The sequence below is a fragment of the Microtus pennsylvanicus genome, chromosome 7 (genome assembly GCF_037038515.1).
Source record: "Microtus pennsylvanicus isolate mMicPen1 chromosome 7, mMicPen1.hap1, whole genome shotgun sequence".
Classification (NCBI taxonomy): Eukaryota; Metazoa; Chordata; class Mammalia; order Rodentia; family Cricetidae; genus Microtus; species Microtus pennsylvanicus.
In genome coordinates this window covers 5,822,927-5,835,936 of record NC_134585.1, presented here as the reverse complement: position 1 = coordinate 5,835,936, position 13,010 = coordinate 5,822,927, and the positions used below count along the sequence as shown (strand labels likewise).

General features: G+C 55.6%; 1 protein-coding gene across 2 annotated transcripts; it reads right to left on the bottom strand.

Moving 5' to 3' along the window:
• Positions 1-3,099: 3,099 nt before the first annotated feature.
• On the bottom strand, positions 3,100-11,505 carry Pi16 (peptidase inhibitor 16). Of its 2 annotated transcripts, none has more exons than XM_075979736.1 (7): positions 11,202-11,505; positions 8,318-8,539; positions 5,777-5,886; positions 5,411-5,499; positions 4,036-4,923; positions 3,750-3,863; positions 3,100-3,438 (listed from the first exon to the last, which is right to left on the bottom strand). In XM_075979736.1, exons 1-6 carry the CDS (start codon positions 11,370-11,372, stop codon positions 3,775-3,777), a joined length of 1,569 nt encoding a protein of 522 aa, XP_075835851.1. In that variant the 5' UTR covers positions 11,373-11,505; the 3' UTR covers positions 3,100-3,438; positions 3,750-3,774. The 2 variants fall into 2 exon arrangements, with proteins under 2 accessions (XP_075835851.1, XP_075835852.1); XM_075979737.1 differs by having other exon boundaries at positions 3,100-3,392.
• Between the last annotated feature and the right edge of the window lie 1,505 nt (positions 11,506-13,010).

Here is a 13,010-nt window from a genome sequence, read left to right as displayed (position 1 = left end):
GCCGAGCCGTCTGTCCTCGGGGTTGAGGCTGAGAGCAGCAGCCGGCACTTGGGCCTTCTGCCAGGGAGGTAGCAGCTGTTCCAGAGAGTCTCACCCAAGCTACCAAGTGGCAGCTTTTGAAGGTGACTGTTTCTAAGCCTTCAGAGCCTTCTGGAACAGCAGCCACATGGTTAGGGCAGAAGGAAATGGCCAGCCAGAGTGTCTGCCTTCCCTCCAGGGGCCTGGCGTGTGAGAGCTGCAGTCTGCTGCTTCTCTTGTCCCCTAAGAGGTAAGGTCTGGGTCCAGGCAGCTTTGGCGATCTGCTCTCCAGTAGTCTAGTGGCAGGGACTCGGGGGCAGGCCTGCTGGGTCCTGTGCTCATGAGCAATGTGAAGCTCTGTGCTCACGAGCAGTGTGAGGCTCTCCTGTGCTCGCTGCTGTACTTGACGTTCCCTCTGCTGGAGAGCCTCACCCCAGACAGCGATGACCGGGGATGCTGCCCACATTGTGCTGTATCTTTAGATCAGTGTCCCGAGGCTGTCAGCCCAGTGCATCCCCACCACATCGATTGACCACAATGCTGGGGTGACTCTTCCTCTAGATCCTGTCTTTGCACTGGTCCTTCCAGTGACCCCCAGATTTAGGGACACTTGTGTTTCAAAGTTGAGCTGAGCTGTTCCCTTGCCATGACCTCCCAGAGGTTTCTAAGAAGCTGCCCAGCCTAACAAGTAAGGCTTTGGTGGCCTGACCATTCGGCACAGGAGGCCCTGCTGTTCCCAGATACTATCCTGGGAGCTGGAGCGGGGGTCCTTATCGGTTAGGAGGTCTGGTGGCCTTAAGTATGGCATAGGGCAGGAGCTGAGCTGCCAGTGGGGGGACAGATGACTCTAGTGGAGGTGTCCTGCAGGGAACCAGTGGCCTCCTTCCTGGGTAACCTTATTCTTAGGGAAAGTTGGAAGGACCTGCAGCAGGCCTTCTGAGACTTCCTCTTAAGGAGGCAGTGGTAGCCTGAGCTGTCCCCTCAGCAGCCCATGTCATTGCCAGCCCTAAGAAGCCTGGAAGCTGTGGCTTACAGTACGAAAGACTTTCTCAGGTCATCAAGGCCTCTGGGTGTCAGGCCTCTCGATCTTCTGTCCCCCTCCCAGCCTGAGCTCTAGAAGCCTCCCTCATCCTGTACCCCTGATCTTTGACAGATCTGCAGGCCGCCAGTAGATGCTGGACAAGTCAGGAAGAGCCACAGGGAAACTGGGATAGGCTTGGGCCTCTGTTTGGTCCAGAGGATCCCACCCCTGACCACTCAGGCCTAACACTAGCTCAAAAGAAGGCCCTTCAAGGAATGCAGCCGCTGTAACACCTGTAGATCAGCCAGATGTTAAAGTCATTTACTCTGACCACATAACCATCTCAATAGACACAGAGAAGGAAGGCCTTTGAAAAAAGTCAACACTCTCACAAGAAAATACTCTAGTAGACAAGGACTAAGATAGCATCCATGCAAAATTCTCACAGCTGGGGCTGGGGAGATGGGTCAGTCCGTAAGGTACCTGCTGCACGAGCGTGAGAGCCCAAGTGTGATCCCTAGCACCCCCACAAAAGCTGGGTACGGCGATGCAGGTCTGTAACCCTAGCACTGGGGGCAGGGTGAATGGGGAGTGGAGACAGATCCCTGAAGCGCATTGGCTAACTATCCTATCCAAATTGAGCTCCAGCATCCCTGAGGGATACCAGTCATCTCACAGAAAACAAGGTGGCGGCTCCTTAGAGTGACACCCAAGATGGATCTCGGCTACCCGTGCATATGCACATGTGAGTGTAACACACAAACCCGTACACACTGCAGCTTTGTAGTGAAGAAAGCATTCATGCTGCAGAAGAGGGGGTCCTCTGACCTTGAGCACATTGGCATGAGCCTCTCCCCCTCTCAACAGAAAGAGAAGGAACAGGAAATGTACGTACAGATAGAAAACAGAGGAGCAGTTGCTTCGTGCTAAGGGGGTTGTGTGGGAGTGGGGACTGGTGTAAGGTGTGTCTTGGGTAACGAAAATGTTGGTATTATAGTTACATAGTCCTATAATACACTAAACCTATCAGGTTGGGATTGACCAGTTGGCTCAGTGGGTAAAAGGGACCTGCTGCCAAGCCTGACACCTCGAGTTTGATCCCCAGAACTCAGAACTATTCCTGCGGGTTGTCCTCTGACCTCCCCATGCATATCACTGTGCTGGCCCCACCCTGACAGACACTAAATAAACCTTCAAAACATTGAGTTGTGTGCCAAATATGGTGGTGCATGCTTTTCATCCCAGCACTCAGGAGGCAGAAGCAGGTGAATCTCTCAGTTTGAGTCCAGCCTGGCCTACATACAGAGCTCCAGGACAGCCAGGGCTACATAAAGACCCTGTCTCAAAAACAAAACAAAAAAATAAAAAAAAAACAAAAAACTACCCCAATAAAGATGTTGGGGTAGGAAAATGTGTGGAAGTTGGAGGGTGACTTGTAGGAGTCTGTTTTCTACCATGTGGGTCCAGGGGATTGAACTCAGGTCATTGGCTTGACAGCAAGCACCTTTACCCATGAGCCATCTCACTGGCCCCAAGTCGTATAGTTTAACTAGATGCCTTCTATGTCTACCAGGGCCAGTACTCGTTTTCTGGCCCACTCTATTCCGATCCCCAGAGAGGTTTCTAGGCCCGGGGACCCTGTCTTGGGGCTCCTCCAAGCACCTGAAACCTGTGTCCAGGACAGGCCCGGAGCATCAGCACCCTTGTGGAAATTTCCTGAAGCCACCTGAGTAAGTCCCACTGAGACTGAGGTTAGGAGAGCCAGCACCCACTGAGACTGAGGTTAGGGGAGCCAGCACCCACTGAGACAGGTTAGGGGAGCTAGCACCCACTGTGACTGAGGTTAGGGGAGCCAGCACCCACTGAGACTGAGGTTAGGGGAGCCTTCTCTCTGCTCTCTCTTCCCTGCCAGGCCACTTGTGTCTTGGGTGGAGCAGAAGGTACAGGAAGGAAAGGGGGGGCTCAGAGTGAGGGAGAAGGGAGAGAAAAGGCCGAAGTTGCTTAGGTGGGGCAGAAGCAGCTGCCCACAGTGCTCCATCTCACACAGCAGAGACTTGGCTCTCAGACAGGCTTTATTCAGGAGTCAAGGCCACCTGGGTTCCCTGGCTCCCTGTCTTCCCACCCACAGAACCCCACTTGGGTGAGGCTTGTTCTTCACCTGCCCCTCATGGTCTGCTGTCCCAGCCATATGGACACTCAGAGATTGGGAGCAGAGCACCCCTCTTCCACCCTGTGGGTCAGGCAGGTATCCTCAGAATCATGTCCTCTGTAAGGGGCAGGAAGGGCCCTTGTGTGCAATTCCTGGTGAGCTGGACCCCACAGCTTTTCCTTTCCAGAGGGCCTTGTTTGAGGGCTGGGGACAGGATGGAGGACACGGCAGTCCCGGCTACCTCTTCTCCCTGGGAAGGAGTAGGGACTTCTGCAGACACTCCTGGACTCAAACGGCTCAAGAAAGAGCCCAAGGGACGAGAAGGGGCCAAACAGTTCCTGAGGAGGCTATGATCCTCTGTCCTTAGGCACATGTGGCCCCTAGAATCCTGCTGAAGGCAGCACCCCACCCCCACCCCCGTGGAAGAAGCACTTCTGGGGGGTACTGGGCTGGCACTGCTCAGTAGAGGGGAGGGAGGGTGGCAGAGAGAAGGACCTGCTCCAGAAGCTCTGGCTTCTAACTTGGAGACAGAATTCAGAACAGGCATGAGGCCAGTCTCACCAGGCCTTGCCTCTGAGTGTCCCCTTCAGAATATTCCACTCAACAGCAAAGGAGGCAGCAGCAGTCCCAGGAAAGGGCCCTGAACGTGACCAGAATTCAAATCCAAGCCGGCATCTGCAGAAAAGAAGGGGCTGTGGCTCGATTTGAAAAGAGCCTGACTCCATACACAGTGCAGGCAGCAGGCAGAGGAAGCATCTTCCAGATCACGCATGCTTTGCCATGCCCCAGCTGCTGGTACCAGCACAGGACACCAGCCAGGAAGGGAAGGAGGGGCTGCGGGCCTTACCTGTCAAGGGTGACTGCAGGGCCAAGGTGCGCCCACCTGTGGCATTAGCCTCAGCAGAGACACTGGGGAAGTTGGGCAGGGAGGTGGAGGCAGGGGGCCCCGAGTGGTCCAGTGAGGCCTGCGGCCCACCATGCTCCTGGGCTGGAAGAACTGGGACCACCACCTCACTGGAAACAGGCAGCTCGGCCTCTGCCTCAGGCAACCGGGCCTCTACTTCAGGCAACCGGGCCTCTGCTTCAGGCAACCGGGCCTCTGCTTCAGGCAACCGGGCCTCTGCTTCAGGCAATTCAGCCCCTGCTTCAGGCAACTGGACCTCTGCCTCAGGCAATTCAGCCTCTGCCTCTGGCAATTCAGCCTCTGCCTCAGGCAACTCTGCCTCTGCTTCAAGCAACTCAGCCTCTGCCTCAGCCTCCTCCTGGGCCAGGGGTAGGGACTCTCCTGTCTGTGTCAGGGATATCTCAGGGTACAGAGATTTCTCTGGGCTCAAGGAGGTTGCGCTCGACTTATTGCCTTCTTTGTCCGTAGATTTGGGGACAGGGATATGCGCTGATGTGAGGAAATTAACTGGCCCCTCATCCATTGAGGGCTGGGTGTGCGTAGTGGAAACGTAGGGGACCTCGGTCGGGAAAGATTGAGCCTCTGTTGCCCTGGAGGAAGGGCCTTCCGTTGCTAAGGAAGATGGGGCTTTTGTTTCTACTGCAGGTGAGGACTCGGTTGCCAGGGTGTCCGAGACCTTTGTTACCGAGGAGAAACGTAGAGTCTCAGAGGTTGCTAGGGACGAAGTACCGGTTTCCCTGGAGCTTGGGGCTTCAGTTGCCCGGGTGATGGAAGGGACCTCAGTCACCCGTGGAGGAGAATCCTGCTCCTCTTTCGGGTTTCTTGTGGGCTCTGTTTGGCAAGGCTAAGCATTAGTGTTGCAAACGGGACCCCACCCGGCCGCGCAATGTTCCACCGGGACGCGCAAGCCACACTCCTCTGCAGCGGGTGTGCCCCTCTGGTAATGTAAATTCTCGTCACTGACAGGACTCCTCCACCCACCATTTTCTCCAAGCTTCCCTTAGGGACTGAATTGGAGGCACCGCCTATTTGATCACAGACCCCGCCCACCAGCCCAAACCTTCCCGCTCAGCCACGCCCCCTGGCATGGCACTCCAGGGCCTCCAGTTCTCAACCCTCTGTAGGGACCGAAGGATGGAATATGTCACTTGGGGCGCCAAAGTGGCGATACAGGAAGGGCAGAAAGTCGCAGAGGGTCCCCGCCTTCGCATCTGTAGCCCCATCAACCTGCTTCTCAAGTTGGGAGTCCTGAGACTCGAGGCCACCCAGACAGCGTCGCATTCTCCCAACCCCTTCTCAGCTCTGGCCTGTCACTCACCACAGAGAGAGTTCTCGCAGTTGTAGCCAACGGGGCACTGGGAGCAAGGAGTCCCTTCCTGGTAGGGCTTGCGCCCCTTCACGTTCCCCCTGAAGGAGAAGGCATTGCTGCAGGGGAAGGTCCGCTCCTTCTTACCCATCCCCCCTGATCCCCAGAGGCACAACAGGTTAGGAGCCCACGGGGCTGCTAACTCCCACAAGTTGCTTGCTGGGGACCACAGGCTCCTTGGCATCCTCTGACTAACTAAATTAGATCTGCCATCGGAGGGACATCACAGCTTCCAGGAAGGATAGGGCCAGCCCACAGCGTCCTTGAGCTGTATCCAGGTCTGTTCTCTCCCAAACCGCTGGCCTCACGGGCACTTACGGGGGCTCATAGTTGCACACCAGCAAATGGATGTTGGCTTCCTCCACTCCGTGGAGCGACTCACAGAAGTGGGAACCACAGCCAATCCTCTCCGTCTTGCTCCAGACTACCTACAGGAGGGCAAACCCAGCAGGTTAGCTCTGGGCAGACAGTCCCTGCCACGTGTAGCTCTACTCCAGCTTTCCGTGGGTGGCTTGAAGACACTCTTTAGCCTTGGCCTTCCGAGTCAGCTAGAGGTTGGAGGTCATAGCGGCTACCCTCTCCTGTCAAACAAAGTCACCAGGCCTCTGATACACCCTGTCCACTTTTCCTGTGGCCTCTTTCCAGAGGTTCTTAGGATGTTGTTTGTTTTGTTTTTTGGGATTTCTTTTGGGTGGGGTTTCTCTGTGTAGTCCTGGCTATCCAGGAACTTGCTTTGTAGACCAGGTTGACTGAGAGAAAACTCAAGAGATCTGCCTGCCTCTGCCCCCTGAGTACTGGAATCAAGGCATGCACCACCACACCCAGCTCTGTCCTTTTAAACAAGAGATACACTCAAAGAAGAGATGGTGGAGAGTCACAGCCACAAGGGAAGACCAAGGAAGGGCTGCTCTGAACTGAAACCTTCCTCATCCCAACTCTCTCCTCCGCCAGGGTCCCTCTCACTCACTTTGTCTGCCTCTTTGGGGGAACGGGCTGGCTACTAGAACAATTTCTTCTTATATACAAAAACAGCGTTAATCCCGGCTCTGGAGACAGACACAGGCAGATCTCCGTGGGAGTTCAGGCCACCTTGGTTACCTAATGAGACCTGTCTCAACAACAAAACAAAAATGTGTGTCCTGCCAGGGGTGTGAGAACACCGGGCTCTCGTCCATTTCCAGGCTCACCTTGTCTGAGGGTGGGAGGTGGGGAGGGGCCCTGCTTGTGCTATCTACTACTCCTCGGGTTCCTGTTTGGGCAGAGATGGCTCCTGGCTTCGAGTAGAACCAGAGAGAGCTTGGTCAGTCTGGCGGCACTGTGTCTGCCGGGTGAGGTGAGTTGCAGGGTCCCAGGAGAGAGGGTGCTTCCCATCTTGGGTGGGTGCTTCTGAGTATTTCCTTAAGATTAGGGCTAAAAATATCATCTCCAAAGGGCACTGAAAATGGGGAGGGAGGGATGGGGGTGGGATTCTTTTTCTGGTGTAGTCATTTGTACAATAAGCATTGGGAAGAGAAAACAATTCCTTTAATTCTAATCCTAAGTGGTTTTGCTGGTGTTTTTGTGTGTGTATGTGTTTTTGTTTTGTTTTTGAGACAGGGTTTCTCTGTAGCTTTGGAGCCTGTCCTCCTGGCACTAGCTCTTGTAGACCAGGCTAGCCTCAAACTCAGAGATCTGCCTGTCTCTGCTTCCTGACTGCTGGGATTAAAGGCGTGTGCCACCACCCAGCTCTAATCCTAAATGTTTTTAAAATTTTTCTTTTTCTTTTTTTTTTGTAAATGGGGTAGAGGGGATCCAGCTCGGTCAGGCTTGGTGGCAACTCCCTTACCCACTACTCTCATCTACCCTTTTACAGAGTTTTTTTTCTAAAGCAAAAATTAAATGGGTTCGTCTATCTGCTTTATCAGTTAGGCAGATTTGAAACAGCAAATTAGACGTGAAAAACGCCAAGAGTGCTGGGCGGTGGTGGTGCACGCCTTGAATGCCAGCACTCGGGAGGAGGCAGAGGCAGGCAGATCTCTGTGAGTTCGAGGACAGCCAAGGCTACACTGAGAAACCCTGTCTCAAAAAAATCAAAAAAAGAAAAAGAGGGAAAGAAGGAGGGAAGGAGACCGAGACCCAAGAGCAACAAGTGGCAGGAAAGGGGTAAGTGGGGCGTGTGCCGCTGCTGCGAATGCTTTGGACCTCTCAGGGTCCACTGTCACCCAGGACAATCATTGCATTCAGGAGCCCGGCGCTGTGACACCAGGCTGAAGAGGTTGACCTAGGTTGTCAAAAGATGAGCCTTTAGGAAGAGATGAAAACGATGGGGGCAGTCTGAGTGGCCTCTGCGCGCTATCTGCTGTGCACATCGTTTTCGGAGGCTCTGGGGAGAGTACCATTCTAAAGCCAGGCTGCTCCCACTGGAGCCAAAAAGCTACGAACCGCCCCACCTGGCCCAGCACGAGGCTCCACCCAACACCCGCAGATCCTGCCCGCCCCGTCCCGGACCAAGTGGCTCCACCCAACACTAAGAGGCCTCAGCGCACCCCACCCCGGCCCAACGTGCACCTCGAGGTCGAGACCAAACTCACGCACGCACGTGGCACATCACATCACTTGGAGCCCTCCCTCTACTTCACGAGGTCCAGACCCTCTCCACACAAGTGACCCCATACACCTGGAGGCCCCGGTCCGCCCCGCCCATCTTGTTGGCGGCCGTACCCGACACCAAGAGACGCCCCCATCACGTGGCTGATCCAACAAACAGAGGCCTGCCCCGCACCTGGAGGCCTCAGCCCTCACCCCCACCCACACCTGAGCTCAGCACGCGAGGCCGTTTGCCCTTCCTCCGCCCCACCCCCGCCCTCCTGGACCTACTACCTGAGTGTAGTGGCCGCACATCTGGCCCGGATCGCAGGTGGCTGTGCTGAGATTGTAGTGCTCGCGCTCCTCAAACCAGTTCCCCACGGCCAGCGGCACGTCCATGCCCTCATCGGTGATGGCGAACAAGTTCTCCCCGCGCCGCCCGCGCTCCTTGTTGTGTCCCCACACGCATTTCTGCGCATAGGCCTTGGCGAAGGCGGCTAGGTCGTCGTCCCACCTCTGCAGGGCAGCCAGGGAGGCAGAAGAGGGAGGTGAGGGTGGTCAGAGTAGGCTGGGGTGTCCTGGGACCTCAGTAGGCCAGAGACAGGGCTTGTCTCACCACCTCTTAGCAAGGTGACTCCCGACCTTTCTCAGAAATCTGATCCCCGTGGGTTTCAGTGGGATCGGGAGAGAGCCCCACCTCAGGCCTCTCTTACCCCTCACAAGGCGAGATGGGGGACTGAGGCCCAGTGTGATCTTACTTGGAGTGTTCCGTGTAGCTGGGGAGGGGGTGGAGACTCTCGGAACGTGTCCAGTGATATGCTGGAGGACTGATGGTTTGTTCTGGTCCACGCATCTAACATAGGGCCCACCCCACTGCCTAGGCCCTTCCCAGCAGGCACTCTTCCTAAGAGCTCAACTCCCTTCATCGGGTCCCTCCTCCGGATGAAATTGTGTCTGTGTGGCACACAGAAGGTCCCTCACTTCCAGTCGTCAGAGCCTTGCTTAACCGCAGGTCAATGCTCTCCATGGGCATCTCGGGTGAGACGCTGGGTAAAGAGCAGTTTTGCTTAGAGCCGCTCCAAAGTTCTGTCCCCGGCTAGGAGAAAATGCAGCCAGTGTGGGAGGTGAAGGATTGGGGCATCTGACCCCAAGGACTGAGGCAGAAGGTCTGGATCCTATTAAATTCTGTTCTTGGCCTTTCCTGGAAACGGATGCTTTGGGGGGCACCATTCCAGCTTTCAGAGCCCGACAGCCAAAAAAGCAGCAAGAGCGTGGTGACAACGAGACCGTACCCACTTCCCACCCAGTCAGTGCTTTTCAGAGCAGCCGCCTGTAGCCCTCACGGGAGCCTGAACCCGGACAGAACCACCGCTGTGCCTTAGTGACCCCTTTCTCTCCGGTCAATTTTAAAATTTTGTACATACTATTAGGTGTGTGTCTGTCGTGAGGCTAGCGCACACCCAACAGTTCCTGCACGACCTTCAGAGTCCATTGCTTGTCACTCTAGGGAGGGGACTCAGGCTTGCTCAGGCAAGCGCTTTTACCTGAAGGACACCTGGCTGCCCCTGCTCTAGCCATTGGTTTCAAATCACAGGACTGGGTAGTCCCATGGACTCTGGCAACAGTGGGGGTGGAAGCTGCGGTCAGGGACTCTAGGATGATCTGCAGGGCTCCAGGAGAGACAGGCCCCTTCCAGGGCTGACAGTACCCTGCTCTCCGTCCGTCACCGTGCTGGGGATTGTGGGTACTTCATAGATAGCTGTCAGTTCTTCCTGACAGAGGGAAGCCACCGTGGGTTTCTCAGCCTGTGGCATTGCAAGAACCATGATCCTCTGTCCTGGAAGTAGGTCTGTCCACCCTGTCATTCAGTAGTCCTGGGCACTGGGCCAGGCTAAAGCAACAGTAAGAACCAAGAAACCCGACTTCACGTAGTCATAAGTCACTTGGAGAACATAACCGCTGTGGTCAGTGGCACAGGCAACTCAGTATTGTGGGGCATGGGAAGGCTGTGTAGCCAGGCTGAGGGTGAAGAAAGAGATGGGGCTAAATGACAAGGTGCTAGCCAGGTGGGGGGCACCCTGAGCAAGGTGCACACTGGCAGCAGGGGTGTGCAGTGTCTATGGCGACTCTGGACCTCAGAGTCCAGGTAACTGATAACTAGTATCCCGGCTTCAGATTTGTCTGCGGTCCCTGGTTGCCAAGGACAACAGAGTTGAGATGGCTATGGTGCTGTAAGCACGTCTCACACTTCTGTGTGACCTGCAGGGCGGGGACTGCCATACCTAACCGTCCAGCAGGAAAAAGCTCCCTTAGAGTCACCAAGCCACAGAGGACAAGCTGAGGCTATCACCTAAACATGGGGACCCCAGCTTTGCTGCTGTACTTCCCTGGTGACTTGGCTCTTGGCTCAGGGGTTCCAGGTCACCAGAGGGTGTCTGGGGGTGGGGTGGGGTGGGGTGCAGGACCAGTCAGACCTCTGCAAGAACAGAAAGGGATCTCACTTTATCAGTTGAAACCAGAGCAGACATCCTGTCCCAACCCTGTCATCTGATAGCATCCCTCCTGCCAGATTGGCCGCTGCCACCATCCCTCTGACTCCTGTTGTCTGTGCCCTTCTCGCTGCCGTGAAGACAGTTTGTATTTGTGCTACATGTGTGCTTTAGACTTCACTGCATGCAGGATTACATGTGTGAGATTCAGCCCACGTATGTGAATGTGCTTAAGACCTCATTTCACAGACGAGAAGCTGAGGGCCCACATGGTGACAGAAGGGGCCCTAAACCACAGTCTGGGTGCTAGAGACAGCACCTGTGGCCCTTCTCAGGCCTGCTCTCCCCTCCCCAGAGCTTCCCAGGTTCATCCAGGCTCCTCTCCTGGGGGATTGTCAGGCCATTCACAAAGAGCTTCCCCTCAGGTCAGCACATCTTGGGAAGAGTTGAGGAGGAGGCCATCGGTGTGGGGAGCCAGGGTTGAAGCCTGAGTGCCAGTCCCTCAAGCCTCAGTTTCCCCATCTAGATAATGGAGCTGCATATGAGGACCAGCATTATACAGCGTTAGGAACTCTGCCGCTGGCCAGAGGAAGGGGTCTGAGAGCATCCCCACGAGGAGTGGGGTGAGGCAAAGGGTTGCGCCCAGCACCCCTCCAATCCCAGGAGGCGGGGCCCTCAGTCACACTCACCATCTGCAGCATGTCTGAGGCTGGGGGGGACACCTGGGCACGGTAGAAGTTGTGAAGCTCCACCATGGTTTGCTTCTCATCCTCCGTGAGGGCTGAGGTGGGGCCAGCAGCAGTCAGCAGCAGCAGCAGTGGGGACAGGGCTGTCGCCCAGAGGCTGCAGGAGCTATGCATGGTGGCCAGCCCTCTTAGTCTCTCCCGATCAGGGGTCTGGCGGCTGGACTTAAAAGTTCTTCCCACACAAGCACCACCCTGGCTAGGGTGGGGCGGCGGGGGCTGTGTCTGGACGCCCAGCCCGGCTCACACAATGTCTCCAGGAGGGCTGGGTGCCTTGGGTCTGGACCAGAGTTGAGTCCACTCCCCTGGAGTCCTTGGCAACAGTCTCCTTTCTCTCGGTACCGGGGCTCAGGCCAGGGGCTGTGAGCCCCATGGACCCTCCAGAGGTGTGGGCAGATCCTCAGGGGGCCATTCCAGAAACGGCTCACACCCACAAATGCTGAGGACAGGACAAGGAAGGAGTCTTATAGATCTGCTTCCCCCAGCCCCACCCTAGGATTGGGTTGGGGAAGTTGCCAGTGCCACTGAGAGAGCAAGGGAGGACGAGAGGATGTGCCCAGCTGCCTGGTCCCTAGGCCCTGGCCACGGAGATGCATGTGGTAGAACTGAGTTGTGACAGCCACATTAAGTGACCACCTCAGGTCCTCTGCAAGAGCATCAGGCACTCCCCAGTGCTGAACCTTCTCTAGAGTCCCAACACCGCCTTTTAAATGAGACTAGGAATAGCCACAGAGACAAGGAACAAGTGGAGGTGGGGGGTTGGCAGTCTCTCATTCCTCAGATGAGGTTTTCATTATGTAGCCCAGGCTAGCTACTCTCCAGTTGCTCTCCTTCTGCAATCGCAGGTGTCCCCCTTTCCATTTTTTAAAAAGATCTTCTCTGAGACATGACATGTGGAGTTGAGGTTCCTGACCAGTACAGACTTGTGAACGCTTAAGTGTAAAGACTTAAGAACGAGCCAGGCAGCAGCAGTGCACACCTTTAATCTCAGCACGAAGAGGTAGGCGGATCTCTGTGAGTTCGAGACCAGCCTGGTCTACAGAGCTAGTTCCAGGACAGGCTCCAAACCACAGAGAAACCCTGTCTCGAAAAACCAAAACCAAAAAAATAATAACTAGAATTTAAACAGACACATATAGAAGGGGTAGCAGAAGTGGGGGGTCGGTCCAGAGAGGTCTACTCCAAAAGTGGTCTAAAGTAAACTGCCTGAAGGAAATGATGGCCCACAGGCCTCGCGCTCTGCTGTGTGGCCTTGCTCTTGCCTCAGCTGTCTACACTGAGCTAGATCCTCACCTGCTCTTCCCTGTGCCTCTCCAGCCGCGGCCAGCGCTTCTGTCAGCCTGCTGCAGACTCAACGGTGACAGCGCTTACTTGTTTGAATCCCATGGCCCTTCGGGTTCTTTCTCCCAGAAGCGGTTCTAGCACCCTCTCCACATGGCCACCTGGAGATGGTGCCACGGAGGGTGGATCCTTGGGCAAGGGAGCCACCATAGGAGGGGACGTCTGGCTCCCGTGGACCACAAGCCTTTTCTGGAACCCTTAGCATTCACACCTAGGAATACTCGCTTCCTGGTGTAACATCTGCTTCCTCTCAGAGATAAGGAAAGAACCCAGGCTTTTCCACTGGGGGAATTCCCAAAGCAGGCTGGATAGTCACATATAAATCTGAGCTAAGACGACACACAGACCAGGGCTGGGTGGAGCTCAGTGTCAGGGCACATGGGTTTGGTCCCCAGCACTGCAGACCACCACGAA